Here is a 21,018-nt window from a genome sequence, read left to right on the forward strand (position 1 = left end):
CTTTGGACAGAGTGGTTGTGCATTGGGTCACTGTGTGCGTTTTGAGAACTCCGCTGAAGGCTTTTTGAAGAGAAGAGTAGTGCTGTGCCAGACTAAGTTTGTTCAGTTTGTTATGAAAATGTTTTGAAACTAGTTGCTCTGTCACTCTGCATTGCTTGTAACCCTAAAAATAATTGCCTGGTGTTACTGGAAGCAGAACAGTCTGACAGCCCAACTTGCACTGCTATAGTTAAAATCTGTCAATGTTTCCATTACAAACTTGGAGGGAGGGTTTAATCTTTTTCCTATTTTAAATCGTGCCTGGAAGAAATTCTAGATCAGCACTTCAAGGCCACGTATAATTCTTTTGGAAGATATTTGATGTTTCTAAATATCTTTACTTAAAAACAAATGAAGAAAAAAGCCCAGCCCTATGACAATGAAATATTGATGTTCGGTTTTGAAATTTTAAGTGATCAGGAATATTTTTTTTTGCAATTTTTAGTTCAATTCAATTAGGCAACAACAGTGTTTCTACATATGAATGCTGATTTTTGTATCAAGTGTTGCAGTTTGCTGTTCCAGGCTATTATTGCTGCATAATTAACTTCGCAATATGCGGAATTGGAAGATTTCAAAACTTTCCTAAGGAAACACAAAAAAGAAACACATAATTATCATGAAGTATCTGATATAAGGCATGCCTTTGTACTTTTCTCCCACTCACAATTTCATTCCAACTTCCCGAGGTTATCTCCAAAATAGTTTCACTTTTCTTGTGTAGTAGAGCTGTAGTTTCATGGGTGCTTTAAGCTGAGGTAAACTGTAATCCTCTCCTCCCTGCCTACACATTCCTGTTCCCTTGCCTTGTGACAGCCAAAGCTTTTACGTAGCACAAAACCACATGTGGTGAACCAGATCAGTGAAGATCATTTTTTTGGTTCAGGCTGTGGCTACGCAACTCTTTGTACCAGTCCAAACAACAGGGTGGCACCAGGGAGGGAACAAGTGAGTCTATGCTGACATCTACTTTGTATTCCACTTTATTTTTTATTTTTTTTTCCCCTGCTGCGCCTTTCCCCTGCAGTTCACAGGGTGGTTCTTCACTGTGAGCTTCTCGAGCCGTGGAGTCTCAGGCTTTTGCAGGAAAGGGGCCCCAAGCAGCCAATTCTTTGTCAGTGAAAACCTTGTAGTCACAAGACTTTTACTGGCAACTGTAGCTCTCTAGTATATTCTTTAAAGTACTCCTCTCTTACAACACCACAGACCTGGTTGTATTGCTTTCTGTGCCATGTCCTGCTATACTGTTGTCAATGCAAATGATTAAGACTGCTCTTCTGCAAATTTTCTCTGGGTTGTTTTTACATTCCATTAGGGTTTGGTTTTAAGAACAGTAGCATTAGATACCTTAAGGACTAGGCAGCAGTGCTTATGTGCATATCTCCTTCTGAAACTTGATTTTTTGCCATTATACGAAACCTTGAGACTCTTAAAATAATTCACAAATACTGAGATCAGTGGCAGTATGAAAATTCTGCCAAGGCATGCAATTAATATAAAGTCTGGTCCTTAAGCTGTCTGTGCTCTCTCTCTCTCTCTCTTGAAAAAAAAAATAATAGCAGTATTGTGTGAAGTACTAAAAGCCAGAAGAGAGGTAAAAGAGGCTTCTCATTATTTTTACATTTCTGGATATAGATTAAGGAAGTAACATAAGCTTCATGTCTGCCACAATAATTCATTTGACATGTGGAATAGTCATAGTGTTGTAAACTTAGTTTATACCTGCTGGAAGCTAGAGCAATAATATCTCTTATTCCATTTTCACATCAGATGCCACAATGAAGAATGATAAAATTCTATGAGTAATATTCAGCAGAGACTATATATAATTTGAGCCTGTGTCATGGGTTGTGCATGCTTCAGGTGGTGGCTGCGTGTATTAGAATGTGCCTGTGAGCCCTGTCCCAAATCCGGTGTGAAAGTAGGGGGTATCTTAAATATATGAGTAATTACATACAGATTTGACGCAGTGCTCCAAATGGGAAACAGGCTACTGTAGACTGAGATAACGTGCATGCTGTGATTGCTATCTATGATTTCTTCTAACGCGCTTTTTCCTTTGCAGCAGTCCATTGTACCAGCCCACCCAATGGCTCCTCCTAGTCCCAGCACCACCAGCAGTAATAACAACAGTAGTAGCAGCAGCAACTCAGGATGGGATCAATTAAGTAAAACAAACCTTTACATCAGAGCACTGCCTCCCAACACCACTGATCAGGACCTGGTAAAATTATGCCAACCGTAAGTACTGTGCTTAAATATAAATTATAATGTCTTACCTTAAAAGCTTATAGTAGGTATACAAAATGAGTGTTTAGATTATGAGGGAAGAAAAACAGATTGGTAAATAAAAATCCTGTGCTATAGTACGATGGCAAGTTTTAACTTCCCTGGCAATCAGACAGAAAAGAACATCTTTGGCACTTTGGAGAAGCAAAGACAGTTGAAATATAATGGTGATCAGAAGCAACCCATTGCTTTAGTGAAAACTATACCACCGATACTGCTGCCTGATGCTGTTGAAATCACAGATAAATGAAAATTAACACCTGAATGTGAAACCTGCTATTAAGAACCTGCAACAGAGGGTCTCCTCTGTTCACTACTAAGATAATCTGTTGATACAAACTCCTCAAATTGTTCTGCATCACTGTAAATTACAGTGTGCGTTGAATGCTTATCCTAGTTTCAGACTTAAATTATGTTGGCTGTACATTACTGCACGATTATATTCATGATTAACAGTAGTCGATCCGCGTCAGTATCCTCTCTAGTGGCTGAAGTTCCAGGTAGGCTTGGCTTAGCAGAAGGTTTTCAGGCAATGTTGTTAATAAGAGATTTTTTCTTTTTGCTTGTGTGAATTTCTAGTTTAGTGTTTTAGTTTTTACAGCAGCACATGCCTTTTAGTTACTTTCAAATGGGGGTCAGATGTCAAGAGACTGTGCAGTTATCTTGTTTATACACTGTTTAAAATCACCTTTCTTCAGTACTACCTGTAAGAAAACACCCAGATCTCTCTTGAATGAATGGAGAATCATTAAGATTTGTATATAACACTGCTGTCTGAGATTCTCAAAGTAATTTTGTGTTCAATTTAGCAGATAAGTAACTAAGGATATACAAAAAAACATGCCCAAGATCACAACACAAGTTAGCGAAATAGCTAGGAAAACCTGTAAGTCTGGTATCTCAGCTTATATGAGGCACCTTTGTTTTTGAATCTTGCAAAAAAGTCTAGTACCTAATTTATAGAAAAGAATTTTTATTTTTTTCTTTTTTAAACAAAACTTGGACTTTCAGGATAGTAGACATGAGTCATCTTAGTATTATAATAAAGCCAACGTGCTCTCAGGTCTTTAAAGAAAAAAAAAAAAATCCATTTGGTGATTTTTCCCAACAGCAGATGAAATTTGTGTGTTTTACAGAAAAGAGAACAGATTATCACTCTGAAAAGATTCATTGATAAATTAAATATTTTTTCTGCTTCCCATGTGACAGTGACCTCTTGTCACTTGAAATTTAGTTGCAAATGCATGTTTTGCGGAAGTGGATTTTTCCTATTTTTGTCTTTTGAAGTGATGAAGAAACCTTGACCTGCGCACTCGTGTTATGTTAGGACAGAGTAGTGAGGTTATTTTGCACTGGAGCCACCCAGTAACTACTATTTGTGCAGTGGTTACTATAGTTCCTAAATCTCTTTCTGAAGATACTTCGGTTTGCACAATCTTAGATGTCATCGATGTGTGAACATCTTAGAAAAAAATATACTCGATACTTTGCTGTAACTAGTCCATTTCCTCTTGGATAGCCAAAGATTCCAATTTTGTTGTTGTTGCTGTTCAATACATAATTGTAGTTGGAACAGCATGAATTTTGCAAGTAAAGAAAAGGCAAGAACTGCAGCCATGAAGTTATTAAATCAATTCTGAAGTGAATTTACAGACTTGGAAGGTTATGGCGTTTCTTCCTGTGAGATATTTCTCTCCAAAATGTCTTACTTGAAAGGAAAGGAGGCCCTGTCTCAAAATTCTCCATTTCTGCTGAGGAACCAAGTGAGATGTCCAGAAATTTTAGGCTTGGAACATCTCTCAAAAATCTGGGTAATCTATTAAGAGCCTTAGGCTCCTCTGCTGACATAGCCCCTTGGCAACTAACTTGATGATGCTGTAAGATAGAACTGACAGCACTCTCTCCTTGTTCACAGAAGCTCAGTAATCCACTTTTGTAGACTATGGAAAGTTTCAGATGCCAAATGTTTCCTTCCTACAAATCTGCCTAAACCGCTAGGACATAGAGGGCAAGATATTCTTGAAAGTGAACCTGCCATGTTCATTTTTTAAGCTGAGACAATACAAAATAAATGAATAGTAAAATCTTGGACACATAGAAGTCAATGAAGAAACCGATCTTTACTCCAGATCTCTGAAATATGTTCATTAGCTCTTTCCAAATGCCTAAGACTTTACTGGGAGGCTTTAGAGTAATTTTATCTCATTTCCACCATATAGAGTAGATGTTGCCATCCTAAGAGAGTGTCCACTGGAGTCCTTTATGCTAAGAATGGATAGAAAGGCTGCTCGGCATAGTGCAGAAATGATCTTGCTAGCTGGCAATAAGCATTTTTCAGTGGACATACAGAAAAAGGTCACTGGCTTTGTTTTTTCTTTTGGCTGTTGTCAGACAAGGCAGAAAAACACCTGTGGATTGAGGAAGTAACGGCTGAAAAATGTCGTTGTCACTACAAATGCCAGAAACATCCCATCTGCACAGATTTTTCCCTCTGATCGTCATGGGCTTGTATTATATGCATTGTACTGAAAAGTTAATTTCAGTGGTGGTTATTGTAGAGAAATACTGCTTTCACTGTAATCCTGCAGAATGCAAGGCAGGAGAATCTACACAGTTCTTGTGTGGGGATCTGCTTATACAGTGACTTTTATTTGCTTTAGTCAATATATTTGCTTTGGTTCTTGCTCACAACCGCTAGCAGTGCTAATTTTGGCCATGTTTTTGTTTTGATTAATTATTTTTGGTGAATCACTAGAAAAACTTCTTATCAAATTATAGAAGCATTGGGCTTGCTTTCCTGTTGTAGCACAGCTGTGTAGTATTTACAAATACAGTTAGCAAATGTTTGTCAGTTTTGTGGAAAAGTACTTTCCTGGCAAGAGCGCGATTTGCCAATATGTGTTTCTACAAATGTGCTCGCCACCTTCGTCTGCTTTGTTCTTTCTAGTGCTCTATTAGGTGAAGCTTTTGCCTCTTTTTTGAGATGAAAAGAGCATATTCTAATTTTGTTGTGAAGGCTTGCCTTGGAGTACAGCTACTTTCAGACAGTATTATTGGCTTTTGTGTGGGAAACGAAGCTGCCACGTTTCTGAATAGTTCATTCAAACCTGAGCCTGCTACTCCAGTTCTGCATTGGGAAAACAAATTTCTTCATATCAGTTGTGCCAGAGGCAGAAGTGTGGGGAAGAATAAGGTAGGTGTTATGTTCATTGCAAGGATGTTGTAACAGCCAGCTCAGAACCAGAGTCCGGAGTGTTGGGGGAACGCTATGTGAGTCAGTCCTGGCCATAAGAGCTCTCTATCAGGGATGTAAGGGTAGGCAAAGCAATTGGTGCAATGGCCCACAGATGATGTCTTTTACATGGGAAGCTAGGCAGGAGAAATGAGCTAAACAGAAGGACGAGAGCAGAGGAAAGGAGAAATTACAACATGGAGCTGATCAGCACGGTTTGGGGAAGCCTGCGGGAAGCTGCCCGACGTCCACACTGGCTGTGAGACTCGGACCAATTTCTGTGTCTGTCCTCACTGCCCGACTCCGCTGTGCAGCTTCTTTTCCCAAACCATGTAGTGCCCTTGGGTGAGCTCTGCTGTACTGAGCAAACCTCTGCCATGGAGTTCTGGTTTTGCAGGGTTGCTGGAGTGGTGTCAGCCTCAGCTGTGCCTAATTGTACTCCCTTCCCCCAGCGTGGCTTGATGTGCCTCCTTCAGCTGTTGTCTTGGGTTTTTGATTATGAATGCTTTATTTAGGCTTTAATTGTGTTTTCTTATTCGGTGACTGTTAGACAGCCAGTCCTTGTAGCTTGTTTAATATCTGGATCTGAAGATGCAAGATTAAATCCATTCCAGTTATTCTCTGAAATTTTTGGGACTGCTTATGTGATTAGGGACTTAACGCGATTGTGTCTTAGGAGATTCAGTCAGGAGCCTGTAACTTGCTTTGACACATTTTCTAGGTGCTTTCCAGACTTCCTCTAAGTGCTGGGCTTCGCTGTGAGTGGCCTCTATACTCAAGCCACACAGTTCCAAAGCCCTGTGCTTTCCACCGTCTTGCTTATGATTTACTTACTAGCCTGTAGCATGGCATCTCTGTAACGCTGAATTTCTTCAGAGACCTCCTTCCGTGCCATTTACGTCGTCAAATGAGGATGATGCAGCAGAGCCTTCATCCTCCTGACAATCCCCAGTGAGATTTCAAGCTTTGAGGCTTAACCCAGGTCTCCTCCATTGAGTTCAGCATAAACCATCACGCCAGCCCACCCTTTGGTGTGCTCCCTTCTAGGCTGTTTGCTCGTACTGTGTTGCTTGTGTCGAGCTGTTTCTAGTCTATATGATATTTCTTTTAAAACCTGTTTTTGCTCTGGACTGTTTCACTTAAGGCTTCCCTCTGAAATTATTGCTGTATGGTTGTAGTGTGGGTTTTTAATGGTATTACAATTAGGAAAGCAGCTGGTTTAAGGTAACAAAGTTAGTGATATAATTACCACAACAGATCATTGTTCTGCACCAGGATGGTTGGAACACTAAAACAGAATCTTGTAGCAGCTGCCTTTGCTTATGCATGTTGTGAAACTGTGTTTTTTCTTGAGAGAGTATTTTAAGGATTCCTTCCTAAATATTCAGCATCAGGAACACAAGCATAGCTAAAACTAATGGCAGGCTAATGGTGGTTTTGAAATGTTTGAGCCAGGCGTACTGTACAGCTTTGTTTCCACAGCATGGAAGTTTTTTGTAGTTGCAAGCTCTAATGTTTCTCTGTTTTGGGGCAAGAGCACCTAAAAGTAGTTTCGATTCCTTGCTTTTAATAAAGGAGACATTTTAATTAAGTCATGTGACATCCATTAGTATAGTAGCGTTTCCATGTTCTTTGCTTGCCTCCTAATTGTGACCTCTCCCCGTGCTGCCATTTCCCATCTCCTTCAAATACACTCAAGGCTGAGAAGTGGTGAACTGGAGCTCAAACATTTACTCTAGCAGGGAGCTGTCGTCACTGTGGTCAGCTAAGAGGAAGAAATCTGCTAATTTTGCTCAGCGTATCTCATTAGAAGAAGAACGTGGCTGGACTTCAGGAAATAGTCCCATTGTCTCTTACATTTACCTTTTTTTGGCAGAATGGTCTGGGAGGTAACTGCTGCTCAGTTCGGTCGAAGGAAATGTTTGTAGCACGTGAGCATGACCCCTTTAGATAGGTGACATGGGTCAGGGAAAGTGGAATGGAAGATTTCAAAGCTAACTTCTCCAATTTTTTAAAAAAATATTTTCTGTTCATTCCTTTCTCCTTTATTCTCCATTTTTTTCTGGCATTTTTCTTTCATGGTTTGTCAGCTGCAGTGAAATATTGCATTCATAATTATGTGGAATATGATTTCATGTCATATAATTAAGTGTGATATATCAGTGTCTCTCAAACTGTTCCCTTTGAGATCAGTATTAATACTGATTATACTGGAGCAAGAGCCTATCTATTGTTCTTACATTTTTTTAGGGTGGAAAGAAGTCCTCTACAAATTAGTCCTTTTAGACATTTATGTATGCATTTTTTGAAATAGTATTATTGCCTACATCTCTGAATAAATAACAACAGGTTTACAGAATATCATTTGGTTGCAGGAGAAGGTAGATTGTTTACCAATTGAGCAGTATGTGATTTATAATGTTTAGCTTTAATGCTGTATGGTACCAGCATCGTCTTTTTCTTTATTCCTTCTCCACGAACTGTGCGTGGTTTGGGTTTTGTATAATCTGCAGCAGAATTCCCTTAACTGTACTTTTTCATCCAGTTTCATTCTTCAGAGCAAACGTAAGGCCAAGAAGGGTGAAGGTGTGTTCCCTAGATGTAATAACTGACTGTGCCGGTGCTGTGTTGCCGGCGCAGGCACGCGTTGGTGTGGAGCACAGTGCAGTGCTCCAAAGAAACCCCCGCAGTAACCTTGGGACCAGGATTTAGATAATCTCACTTGTTTTCTGCCCAGCCGATGTGCCCAGTTTCTCAGCTAGACAAGCTGCCAGAGGAGCTGCGTGCCAGCATGGTGCGTAAACCGGCTCCACGAGCTTCTGTGACACTGCAACACGCTGAGTGGGTACGAATGTCTGAGCTGACCACCTTTTAAGAGGTTGCTATCAGAAATAAGTATCCCATTTCTACAGCTGGGATGAAATAGTATCCGGTTTTAGCCCTCACTTTTGCCAGATGCACTGGAGAGATGCAGGCCTGACAGGGGGGCCAAAATGCTCCATTTTGTCAGGGCTTGCCTTCCACAGTCAGCGGCAAGGGGTTCGTGTGGTGCCGTGGGAATAACCATTAGCCTGGAGATGTGGTGTTTGGTTTAAATAGTGATTTCCTTTATGTTTTAGCAACTGCTTTCAGCAGTCGTGTTATGAAGTGTCTAGCCTGGCATGATGTGAAGGAAGACTCTCTATCTTTCCTTCAATATTTGCGCTGTAATTAGACAGAAATAAAATTCAGATGGCTTTACATTCATGATCAGATGAAATCCACGCTGAAATGGTCTCTGAGGATTTCCAGGGTATTTTTTTGCACAATAATGCCTTGTAGAAAGTCATTAGGGAGCCGTATGTGTTTTTGGGGAAATTGTAATTGAGAAAAAAATAAAAAAAGTTGTCTTCTAGAGTCCTATCCTCTGGATGCAGACAGTCTCTTGAGATGCCTTGGATTTGAAACAAATACAGTTTTAATTTTTCTCTTTCCATTTTGCGATTAAGCAAAGATTGAAGTTTTTTGAACTCAGTATTTCATTTAGCCTAACAGTAATCAGCAGTTCCCCTCAACACACCCTCTTAAAAATCAAGCAATCTGAATACAAATGCACCGAGGAGCTCTGCGTCTGCGCTGCGGTCGGTTGCAGATGCAGGGACCCAGCAATTGCACAAGCTCCATCTCCCCCAGGAGATGAGAGTTTTGTTGCAGTGTGGGGCCGGAGGAGAGGTGATCCCATGGAATTTCCTTCAGGAAGTGGGGGCGAGGGAGGAGAGGAGAGTGGAAGGAATGTTTCAGTCACAGCTGCTTGTAAAAGGAGCACTAGGAAAACAGATTGGTAAAAATTACTGCCATCAAAGATCTCTTGTTGGAAACCAAAAAGCTGATTTGGTAATGTAGGGCTTGTAAAATCTGTGAGCGTTTGCAAGTCCGCAGGTATTTGTTGTACAGAGATGCAACCCTTGTTCCCTATTGCTGAAGCGCAGGAAAAAACTGTCCGGTGGCAGCTGGTGGAATGCCTTTGATCAGGGTCCTGGTCCCCAGCTTCCCTGATGGCAGGGACCATCTCAGATGGGAGGTGATAGCACCACAGTTACTTGTTGGAAAAAACAGTAATTCAAGAACATTTTGAAGGGGATTGTTTAATTTTGGTCGACTACTGAAAGTGTTATTGAATACTGACCAGGCTCTGTAGTGCGTTCCGTGATGCAGATGCCAAAAACTGTCCCTTCTGTTAGAGACCACTTAGGCAGGCATCTCAGTCGGAAACCAGTTCAGAATTGAATCAGCTTAGAGCCGAAGTTGATTTCTGCCCCAGCATGCTTACATTAAACTTGCCCTTTTTTTCAGGATACCACTTGGTGTAGAAAGCAGAATCAGTATTTGCAAACAGATTTTTTTTATCTATTGTCTGATATCTCATGTGGTTTCACATAACTCATAGAAATCTTGTGAAGTCTTGACTTTGTTTGCTAAAGGTTAGTTCTGCTTAGCTCTGATTTCTTTAATGTTAACTCCTTCAAACAAAAAAATGAGCTGTCTGAGGTTGACATATAAGACCAGTTATTTTATTTGTAACTTTTCAATCTTTTTTTTTTTCCCATGTTATTGCCAAGCTGCATTTACAGTTAAGAAAGTAGCATCGCCAAATTGTATGCAACCCAGATAATAAAAATCCATAGCAAATATAAATTCAGATCTTACTACCTCCAATGAAACTTGTAATTGAGGAAAAAAGGGAGAAAAATCAGTGCTTATCCTTTCCCACAACTTCTACTCGAAAATTCTACCCTGTTTTGACATTCAAAAAATAGCTGCCTCAGTTCAGCTTGAGCAGTGCCGTACTCAAGACTCAGACCAACCCTATAGAAAATTGAATTTCTAAAGGGCTCCTGGGAGAAGTATTAACATTTGATCATATAAATATCTAATATTTACAAATAGATCTACAGTACCTGGGGAAAAAAAAAGTCAAATTTTAATTTGAATGTTGATAATGTTATGATATATGGATGTAGAACAAAAAAATACCCAGGAAAAACACAAAAAGAGAAGACTGATTTGAGATCTGTTTTGACACTGTTACTAGTACAAATATTCCACTTGAAATAACCTGTGTGGGTTGGGTTAATCATTAACAGAATCAATTTCTGTGGAAGAAATATGTTCTGATTTGTACTCCTATCTTTCCTGTTCCATTTCTATTTCTTCTCTTACTTACTTTGATCTCTTATTTTCTCAAAAGAGGGAAAATTTGTAATCTATTGCTTTACTGCCAGAGGAGAAATCCTCCAAGATAAACATTATGTTATTTCACAGATTTTTTGAGTATTGATAATTACATTTAATTAATTGATCATTTTGGCCATCTTAATTGAAATGTAATAGCCCAAAATATGTGCTTTTTAAAAATGTTTGTTTTATCTATTCTGTGTAGTTGCACGTACTGTCATTTAAAGGACAGAGTATAGATCAGAATTTTTGCCTAGGAGATCACTGTTGACTTAAGGCCTTACAAATTATCAGTGTTTCAAATCCTAATGCTGCTTTTTGGCTTAGACATAGTCACTAACAAGCTTTCACAAGTCTATAAAAATATCAGCAATTATTCTGGTGCATTAATAAGGGCTTTAATGTCTGAGTGAATGCAGTCGTGAAATAAGTGTGACGTTAATAGAAGATCTAAAACCAGGAGGAAAAAAAAAACATGTTTCATGCAGGGTAATAGAAATACTGGAGAAATCTCAAATCTTGTATTTGCAAACCCTAAATGTCAGGAATAAAATGATCTAAACACCAGAAAAAGAGCCAAGCTCTGGTTTTGCGAACTCTGCTGATAGAGTAACTGAAGAGCTTACGGAGCATGGAGACTAGCAGAATTTTACAGCTCAGTACATAGTTTTACTTCACGTGTATGTAAAATCGCCAAGGAACTGATGTGTTAACAACCCCAGTGTAGAACAGCAGTGCTTACTTATGCCCCTAAGATGGTGGCAAGCTTCACTCCCCTTTGTTCACAGTGTGCTTGCAAAGGCCATGTCCAAGAAAGCACCGAGCTCCTGCAGGAGCCCACAGCTCACAGCTCCTATTGCCGGTATTCGGGTTTAAAACCAGTTGGCACTCCACTCGGGGTTGGTTTGGCAGAAAAGGCTGAGCTTTTCAGCTACGTAATTGTACAGTGCCAGATAAACTCCACAGTCTTTCTTTTTTCTTTCTTTTGGTGTTTTGGTTGGTTGTTTCTCCCCCCACCCCCGCCATTCTTTCCAACCTGTAGCTGTGCAGTATCCCAAGGCAGGGATCTCCCCCGTGTCAAGTCTGAATGCCTTGGCTGAGTTCTGGAGAAGGTGTTTGGCAGAGAGAAGAGACACTCTTTCCCTTCGGGGCCTGAGGGTATCAGCATGGTGGGGTATCCAGTGGAGCCGACGTAGCAGCACGCATTTCCTTCCCCGTGTTTCTGTTTGTAGTACTGTGATCTGAAAAGAAGCGTTTGTAAATCATCATCTTTTTTTTTTTTTCTTTCCCCTCCAGATATCCTGTATTCAACCCCCTACATTTCCTACACTTGAAGCTACTTGTTTTTATTGTGTGTCAGACCTTGCTTTAAATTTATTGTTTAGGCTTTTTACTTGTTGCCAAAAATCTATTTGCTGTATTTTGAAGGTCTCAAATACTGAGAGGGAAAGCGTTGCTCCATGTTCCCTTTTCTCAGTGGCAGTTTACAGGGATTCTGCGTTGTAGTACAGAGGTAGAGTCCTAGGAGTGAAAGACCGTTACCTAGGATTGCCATTGAAAACAATCTGTCGTCATACCAAGGCATCAGCATGAATATACTCTCTCTTATGTAAATTAGGATCAATTATTTTTGAACGTCTTCCAAATATTCAGAGCTATGACATTATAAAAATATACAATAATCTGTCCCAGTCTTCAGTTCTTCCCAAGTGAATTGCATGTTACTTTGTTCCCTGAGAAATTCTGAAGTTTTTTCCACCAGTTTTATTAATTGCTTATTCAGTTGAGTATTTGTTAATTCTCTTTGAAGTCTAGGACACTCACTCTGAATTACGCAGTTTCGCAAATGTCATTAAATATTTTGAAAAGAGCGGCCCTCCCAGGAAGAGGGAACGGCCCTGACTGTCACCAGTCAACTTTCCCGTCTAACACTTAAACTGAGATTGAGGTGGTAGTCTAAGGAGCACAGGCTCACTGTTTTGGACAACTGATTGGTAGAATCTACTAAGTAGATTGTAGTAGATCCCAGAAAGGCACAAGTTGTTAAGGTGTTCTCGTGTAGATAGCCAGGGTAGGAAAAGTTTTTGAGTCTGACTCCTTTTTGAAAAACAGGAAAGACTTTTTTTTCCACTTAAGTTTACATTAAACCAATACATTGCACTTTTTCAAGCAATGACCTGAAGCAGACACTGTGTTGGTCTAAATCAGTATGGAACATGGGACTTGTGCGGTGACTCTTTTGGTCTTTTCTATTGAAGATGCTGCCCTTTTAATTGTTACTTAAAATTCGTTGATCGAGTGACACAGTGTGTATTCTCAAGATAGAGCCCTCCACCTGAACTCACTTGGGTCCAAACTGCTCACTTAATCAGAGGAGATTAGGGATCTGAACTCCTCCATGGTTGTAGCTGAAAGGTGAGCAGCAGCAAGACTTTACTTTCAAAGGTAACTGGTTACTGACCAGGCACCCTAGTGATGTTTATATGGTGGATATAGGTTTTGGGAACACTGTTAGTTTCTTTATCTCATGGGATTAAAAAAAAATAGATCATTTAATTAGAAACAGAGCAGAATACATCTAAATATATAGCTGTAAAGCCAGATGCTCAGTTCTTTATAATTGGCTTGCCATGTACTTCACGATATACTAATAAAAACCCTTCTGAAAAAGGATCTGCTGCTGTGTATGTCATCACAACAAAACTAGTTAAATTTTTGCCATGAAAAAGAGGAAATCAGTTTCTATTTCTCTGTTGTAGAAGACATTTTAGTGCCATTAGGGCATTTTAGCTTTGCTCTTATTTTTGTGGTAGTTAATGTGCCTTTTTTGTCCAGTTCTTAAGTGAGGGAGGCAGCTTGAAGTGCAGAGGAAAGAGTAAGTTTTCATAATTTTATATTGTGGTCAGGAAGGGGTATTTCTGAAGGCAATGTTTTCTTCTGCTCATTAGTCTCCTTTCCAAACTTCTTCTTTGTACAGTGGGACAGAATTTGCAGAAATTTTAAGTGTTCCTCAGAGATTTATCTGGATTTATATTGGACCTGGGTAGCTGGTGTTCTGCCTTCTTCAGGATCTTGTACTTGGCTTCTGCTCGTGCTGTGCCAAAGGTGTTTAACAGTTCTTGAGTTCAGCTTCTGCAGTGGTAAAGGAAATGAGAGGCTATTTCTCTCAAGTTGCTTTCCACTGGTGGTAGAGGTCAACATTTGGCTGTGACAGCTCTCCTTTATTTTTTGGCAAGCAGTTCTCTGACATTCTTGTTGCTGAGATCATCCCCACTAGGGCTTTCAGAAGAACATCTGACAAGGGCTCAAATTCTTTACCTTCTGCTGTTCTGACCATATAGTATGTTATAGGAAAGGTCTCAGTCCTTTACCATTAATAATTAATTTGCTTCTAGATACCTTTGGACTCAAAGATCTGTGAATTTGTGGTTTCTTCGTTTTGCTGTGATTTGGTTTCATGTTGAGGGTGTGGATTCTTTTAATCCCAAGGATAATGTAAGAGAAAAAAAGTATCATTAAATTACTGCAGTCTGAGTCATACTTGATCTGTGAGTTTAGCTCCCTGGCCTTCCCACACAGCATTTCCGATATGCAGTGAGCTGAGGGTGTGCAGGAAAGACTGTAGAGTGACCTAGTTACTATTTAACTCTTTACCAATGAGTGGCTTTCTGACATGGGATATAGACCTTACCTCTTTGGATTCTCATTTCTTTTATGTGCAATAGATGTATCCATTACATTTTCCTACTTCTGAGTGGTTTTCATTTGAACATTTCTATTTGGATTGGTTTAAGCATCTTGTTTAGATAAATTGATTGGAAAAATTAGTAAATTAACTGTTTTAGAATCTGAACCATAGGCATTGAGATTCGTCCTCAAGTAGAAGTTAAGGCTTCTTTCATGTAGTACTTTATCACTTCTAAGAGAAAAGTTTGTTCTACTGCCCTCTTGCAGGCAAGGAAACAGTCATCTCAGGCTCTCAATAATAAAAAAAGGTCTGTAAAGCCCAGAAAAACTGTGACCATGTCATACAAGCTCCCTTGTTGGCATATGTTGTTGAATCTGTTCAAGAAAGGTTGTGATACAGAACTAACTTCACTGACTTTGGGCTCGCCTGTCAGCTCTGCTGTCATGTAGTGGTTGGTTGATTTTTCTTGGCTCTGTATGAGAATGTGTTTTTTGAATAGTCCCTTCTGTGGCTGTTGGTGCTCTGGGTTCACGAAACCACCACGGCGGCTCCTTTTAAGAAACTTTGAATCCATGTCTGTTTGAAGTAGATGCCATCCAGGCTAGCAGTTGCTACAGCCAACCAGAGGACCTCAATTTTCTTTGAGCCTAGTCGACCCAGTCTTGAGTCACCCCTTTGCATGGATGCTTGTGGGTTGGGTTTTCCCTTGTAGAGATTAACCTCCCTTGTCTGTGTTCTTCACTGTGAAGCCCAACGATCCAAGTGCCTCCTCAGGCACACCAGCCAAAGTGCAGTCTGGGGTGCTGGATTTACCCTTCCATAGTGGCACTTGACATAGTTATCATACAAAAGTCACTGGAAATGAGAGTCTGGGGGATGGCATTAGTTTCAGCCCGTTTGGGTATGTTCCGTGTGACAATAGTAGCGGGCAGTGTGCTGTGACGGCAGGTCTGTCTGCAGCTCAGGGCTAAGAGTAGGCTGAAGGCGTGGTGGTACCAGAAGACTGCAGTTGTACTTGGCTAGCTGCTATTGCAAAGGAATCAGAACAGGTTAATGGTGTTTTTAAAGAAAATGGTATATTTAAGCTACCAAAAGCAGATTTCCAGATAAGTATCTATTACGTTCTCTTTGCAGAACTGCAGAAATCAAACTCTGCCTCCTGCTTACTTCAATCAATATTCAAAAGACTATCTTAAGCAGTGTGAAAGTGAGGAAGTGTCACTGAATATGACCCTGACACATCAGCCACAAAAGTTGCGCTTTAGATTTTGTGTTACAGCTTGTGATTGCTCATCTATCTAAAATTTGGCAACAGATGGATAGTGGTTTTTTTTTTAATGCATAACACTCCTCTGTCCCTATCCCAGCACTTAATACTACTGCAGACATCTTTTCAACAGAGCCATGCAGTTATAATCAATAATATGTGAGCTGATGTTTCTGCTCAATAACACACAGCCACTTAAATGCCCTTCTGAAGTATTTTGACCCCTGGAGAGAACTACTTTAGTACAACGATTTTCCCTATTGAAATGGAGACATTTGCTATTCAGCGCAGCTGGGACTTGAGGCTGGAGAAGCAGATTCAAATAGGGATCAAGCCTACATGCCGTGCTATTAAGGGGGCAAGGCTTCTGAAAGGCTTAGCAGTGATTTTGAATAATTTGTCCATTTAGTGCTGTTCTAGTATGATTGACACTAAGTTACCAGAAATTAAGAGAGATCAGACTCTAATACTAATTGTACAGTTTCTTCATAATTAGGTGTTAATTCCAGTATAGAGTAGCTATTGAAAGCAGGATGTTACTATGAGTATTTTGTAAAAGAAACACTGTTAAAATGCAGTTCAGAGAGACTGGAAGTTATTTGAATGCATTGTTTTTTTTCCTGTTCTGCCCTTCAGACAGAAAGGGGCAGTCAGCACTTTCCAAGATTGGGTGTTAAATTAGTGCAAGATGCAGGTAAGAACAAATAAATATCTTTGTGTAGGAGGTATTTTAACCCAGCAGCAGTCCCGGTTGTGGATTCATCCTGTTAGCTTTGTGTTGTCTTAATGCTACAAAAACAGAAGGAAAACATACGAAATATGCCGACGTATTTTTTAAAAGTTATCAATGACAGGCATTATTCCCATGACCAGACATCTTTCATACAAGCTAAATGTGAGAACAAGCATTATATCTATGTGTGTGTGTACATATATATGTATGTACTTGTATGTAATTTACACAAGATATGAGACAATTTTTTGTAGTTCAGAGTTGACAGATGGGTCAGGGCTTAGGAAGTGGGATGTGGCTGAAAGTGCCCTTGTACTTTGGCATCTCCAATCTCATGGTTTTCAACACTTTGCCAACATACTCATCGGGGCTTTGTTTGTTTAAACTTAGGGCATAGGACTTGTTTAGCAGCCTTCACTAGAAGTGAAATTAATAGACAAGAATAAATTAACGGGTAATCTTCTGCAAGTATATAGGCTTATTAATAGGTCTATCTATCCACCTAGGAGGTAGACTCACACTAGCTAGGATTGTAGCCAGAATAACACCTTTTGATTTATACTGTCCTGACTAAAACAAGGGAAAAAAGTATTGAGCAGTGTTGATAAATAATTTTATTTCCCCCTTGCCTTGTCCTTAATTCCCTCCCACAAGAAAAAGAAATATGCTTAGGAAAAGCCAAAATAGAGGACAATGCATCATACACTGACAACGACTGAATTTGGCTTCCTTGGATGGAGGAGGAGGAATTGAAAAATAAAAGGTCTTCAGCTAGAGAGACTAATTTATGCTCCCAAGCTGATCTGTACTGTTTAGCACAGGGAAGAGAAAGAAGTTATAAATTATCAATAACAAGAACTGCTCTCTTATGTCTTCACAGTTTTATTCTTTCAAGCTGTTAGTGTAGGCTCTACAAAATTGGTGAGGCTGAAATTTGCTAAGATTTATGGTTGGGTGTAGAAATACTGCCTTACTTTCAGATTAAAACAGCTAGCAGTGGTAAATCAATACATGCACGTCTGCAGACCTGCCATGAGCTTGGCTTATAAATACATATTAGCATTCATCTGATTTAATTTCTCATCTTCCCAAATCATTGTCTTGATTAGTGATCATTTCTCAGTATGAAAAAAAAGGATAAAAGAAATTGCTAGACTGTAGAAATAATATTCCAGACTTGTAATTTGAACCTGTCTGGAACTTTATTATTTTGCTTACAAATGAATTATGATTTTTCAAAAAAACCCTGTATCTTTTATGGCTATGTGTAACTGTGCTCTCATATTTTTTATATTCTTTCTGAGAGTCAACAGGAACTATGATAATTTATTTTCAAAGAATATGACTTCAGTTTTTGCTTTCAGTTGTATGTAAAATATAGATTTTTTTTTTTCCCCCCAGCGCTGTGCTCTTAACCCAGGCATAATTTGTGTCCATTTTGTAGTGCTGGGGTAAGAGAACAACAGGGTGAGACCATTTGCTTTCTTAAAGTAACATGGCTTTGTTCTTCCATCTTGTAGCTGTTGGAAACTGTAAGCCTGTCCTGTGTACCTGAATAGCCTTGTCAGTAGATGCACAGGCAAATTCCTGCAGAAAATGTAGATTATTCTATGATTTTTTGAGTAAGAATGATTGTAGTACTAAAAAGTGGATTACCCAAGAATTCCAAATAACTTTTAAATCAATTATCTCTATTTGTAAAATAAGGATTCCCCGTAGTTTGCTCTGCTAAACTGGATGCTGAATGATACAGGTTAGAAAGTGCAGCCTGCTTTGTGAGGCAGGAATTGAGAGACAAGACATCTTGACTTTTTTTCTAATATTGTAGCATTTGCTGATAATTTCTTGTGTGAATGTCTTAATATATGTTAGTTGATTTATGGTAATTTATGATAATTCTGAGATTTAGTGTTTGTGAGTATATGAATAACTGCAGAAATCGTTTTCATATGAATGATCCTCAGTTCACTGTCTTATGGTAAAACTTTCTATAATGCTTTCAGTGTAAGAATACTTTATATAAATTACAATATGCTTTATTAGAAGTAGAATAGTAGCAAATTAGTTTCTAAACCATTCAATCTAATTTACGCACACTGCTTCATATTCCATCCAACTCTAAAATATTTTTCTCAAAGAACAATGCCACAGAATTTATAAGAAAAACACAGAGTGGTCTTTTGCTAACATTGGTCTTTAAACTCAGAACGTTGGCAGGAAACAATACTTTTAATGTTGACCAGCATTTATGTCCCTGCAAATAGGTGTCTGGAAACAGAAGGTAACCCTACATAGTTCACACCTTTTAAAATACTTCACATGTGAGTTTCCAAATGGGTAAATAGAAAAATCTCTTGAAAGTGTAGGCAAAAATAAATTATGAAGCATTTACTCAGTTCTGCTGAGCTGTTGGTTTCATAAACTGTGAAGATGATGATAAACATAAACAATTTCCTTTTCTGAAAGAACAGACACTTTGGTTAATACATTGCTATGATTTTTATTTCCTTTTTCTTCAGTTTTAGGAGAAAGCAAGCTATGCTTACTTAGACAATACTTGCATGTTAAAGTATGTCAAAGAGGCAAATCCGTTTGTGTTGCTGATAGGTTATTTATCCTGCTTAACCTATAAACTGTAACGTAACAAGGCTACTGAACTGCCAGATAGCCTAGCAGATGGTTCAGAGATTATGCTAAATCACCTCAGCTTGTCAGAAGTTAGGCTGGGTTGCTGCAGGGGCAGTGGCTGCAAGGAACACTGAAGGGATCATTTTTTCTCAGTTTGTTGCTTGAAATTCCATTTTTCTTCACAGCATGTGACATCGTGTGTCTTTACAGTTGAAACAGAGATGTAATCAACAAATTTGGGACCAGCATGATGGTATCCTGGCTTTCATAAGAATTCAGATGATGAGAATCTTTAGAAGTCTATGAAATAGGAAAGACGATCTCCTGTGCAGGGCAAGAGGTTGGCTCTGCCACCTTTGCTGCTGTTGCTCTCTTCTCTTCCAGTACCTGGAGCTGTTGCTCTGGTCTCCCCCTACCATCAAGTTGAGCATATGCTAGCCTATGAAAGATTAAATAGAAATTAAATACCATGTGCTTAGTAGCAAAAATCATGTTGCTGCTGAGCAAGGATAGACCAAGATTCGAGGCTTTGAAAGAAATCTCACCCTGAAGAGTGGGTGATTATTAATCGTAGTTCTGCCAAATATCTGTATTCACATCCTCAGTGGAGCAACAGCCTAGAATAGAAGTTACAGATTCATCCTCCAGAATTTGCCATGGGTTTTTTTTTTGTTTGTTTTGTTTTGTTTTAAATTAACAAAAAACCCACAAATAAACCCTAATGTAAAGATTTTGTACTTAGGTTTTTAAATCTCACTTTTTTTTGATTCTACTGCTGTTGTGTTTTTCGCGAAGTAGCACCTATTGAATTCTTCTCCAGGCCTGCCAGGGAAAAGAATACGAGAGCCTTCCCCTTCAACTCTAAAAGCTCTTTGGTGGGGAGGCTTCGTGGAGTTTTATTTTCTTTCTCCATGTCTGTGTCATCATAGTACTGAAGAATAACTGCTTTTTTTCACATATTGCAACATTCTTAACCTATAAAGTAAAACTAAATAAACATTCCATTACTTTATTTGTTGATTTAAGATTGACAGAGAAAACACCTCTGCAGGGACTTGTTGGAAATCTGTTGATTTAGTACATGCTAGAAAGCCACATTAAGAATGCCGTTTGTGTCAGCTGTAATACGTCTTAAACATTTAAAATATCCAGAGATACTAAAAAAAGCAATTTTCCTCAGTTATGCTAAATGAAAGTGTTATACAGTGCGTTGTATTTTTAAGATGATCAATTTGTTGTTCAAAAAGGAGCATACTAATTGAAAAAACTTTGCAAAATATTGAAAAAAATAGCTGTAGGATACAAAGAGGACTTTTTCCCCTTGACTTTCAGTCAACTTCTAAGGAATGGATAGAGATTTATTCACATCTCTACAAAGCAAGAGGAAGCAAACATTTCCTGATTCTGAAAACATTTCTTCGCTATCCCCACAGCTCATCCTCAACTAAACCAGGAAATAACTACTCTTAGAAAAACAAAATGTGTAGCTGAAAAAAAAAATAATCTCCAAAATCTTCATCCTGCATGTCACTTTTGATATTTGTTAGAGTTTTAAAATCCTGGTTCGAACCTGAACACTATAAACCAAATATGTATTCATACAATGCTGCTTTTTATCTGTTTAAAATTAATACTGTACAAGAGACTGAGAAGGATTTGTTCATACTTCACCAAATTGTGTATGTCCATTATGCTGAGCCTCTGCTCTTCTAAAGATGGATGACTGATAGTGTAGCTGATTTTGCATCTGGTTTTGCTACTTTTGATTACTTCTCAGTGAAATCTGGAATTGTAACCTTAGCCTGGAGAAAAGGTCATTTGTACCAAAGTAATTCTAGTTTGTGATAGTATTGGTAACTGCATCAGTAATGATGATGGTACATGCTTTTATCCGCTTATTCTTACTGAAAACACAAATATGCAAAACT

At 38.9% G+C, this 21,018-nt stretch overlaps 1 protein-coding gene across 2 annotated transcripts in view; it reads left to right on the plus strand.

Moving 5' to 3' along the window:
- RBMS1 (RNA binding motif single stranded interacting protein 1) overlaps positions 1 to 21,018 on the plus strand; it is a 96,487-nt gene that overhangs the window by 26,101 nt on the left and 49,368 nt on the right. For both annotated transcript variants that reach the window (XM_086616186.1, XM_086616187.1), the window contains exon 2: positions 2,105 to 2,280. In XM_086616186.1, the coding sequence (XP_086472312.1) occupies positions 2,105 to 2,280 (176 nt within the window). The remainder of the gene's footprint in view (positions 1 to 2,104; positions 2,281 to 21,018) is intronic.

Source organism: Tauraco erythrolophus, chromosome 8 (genome assembly GCF_009769465.1).
Source record: "Tauraco erythrolophus isolate bTauEry1 chromosome 8, bTauEry1.pri, whole genome shotgun sequence".
NCBI classification, from domain to species: domain Eukaryota; kingdom Metazoa; phylum Chordata; class Aves; order Musophagiformes; family Musophagidae; genus Tauraco; species Tauraco erythrolophus.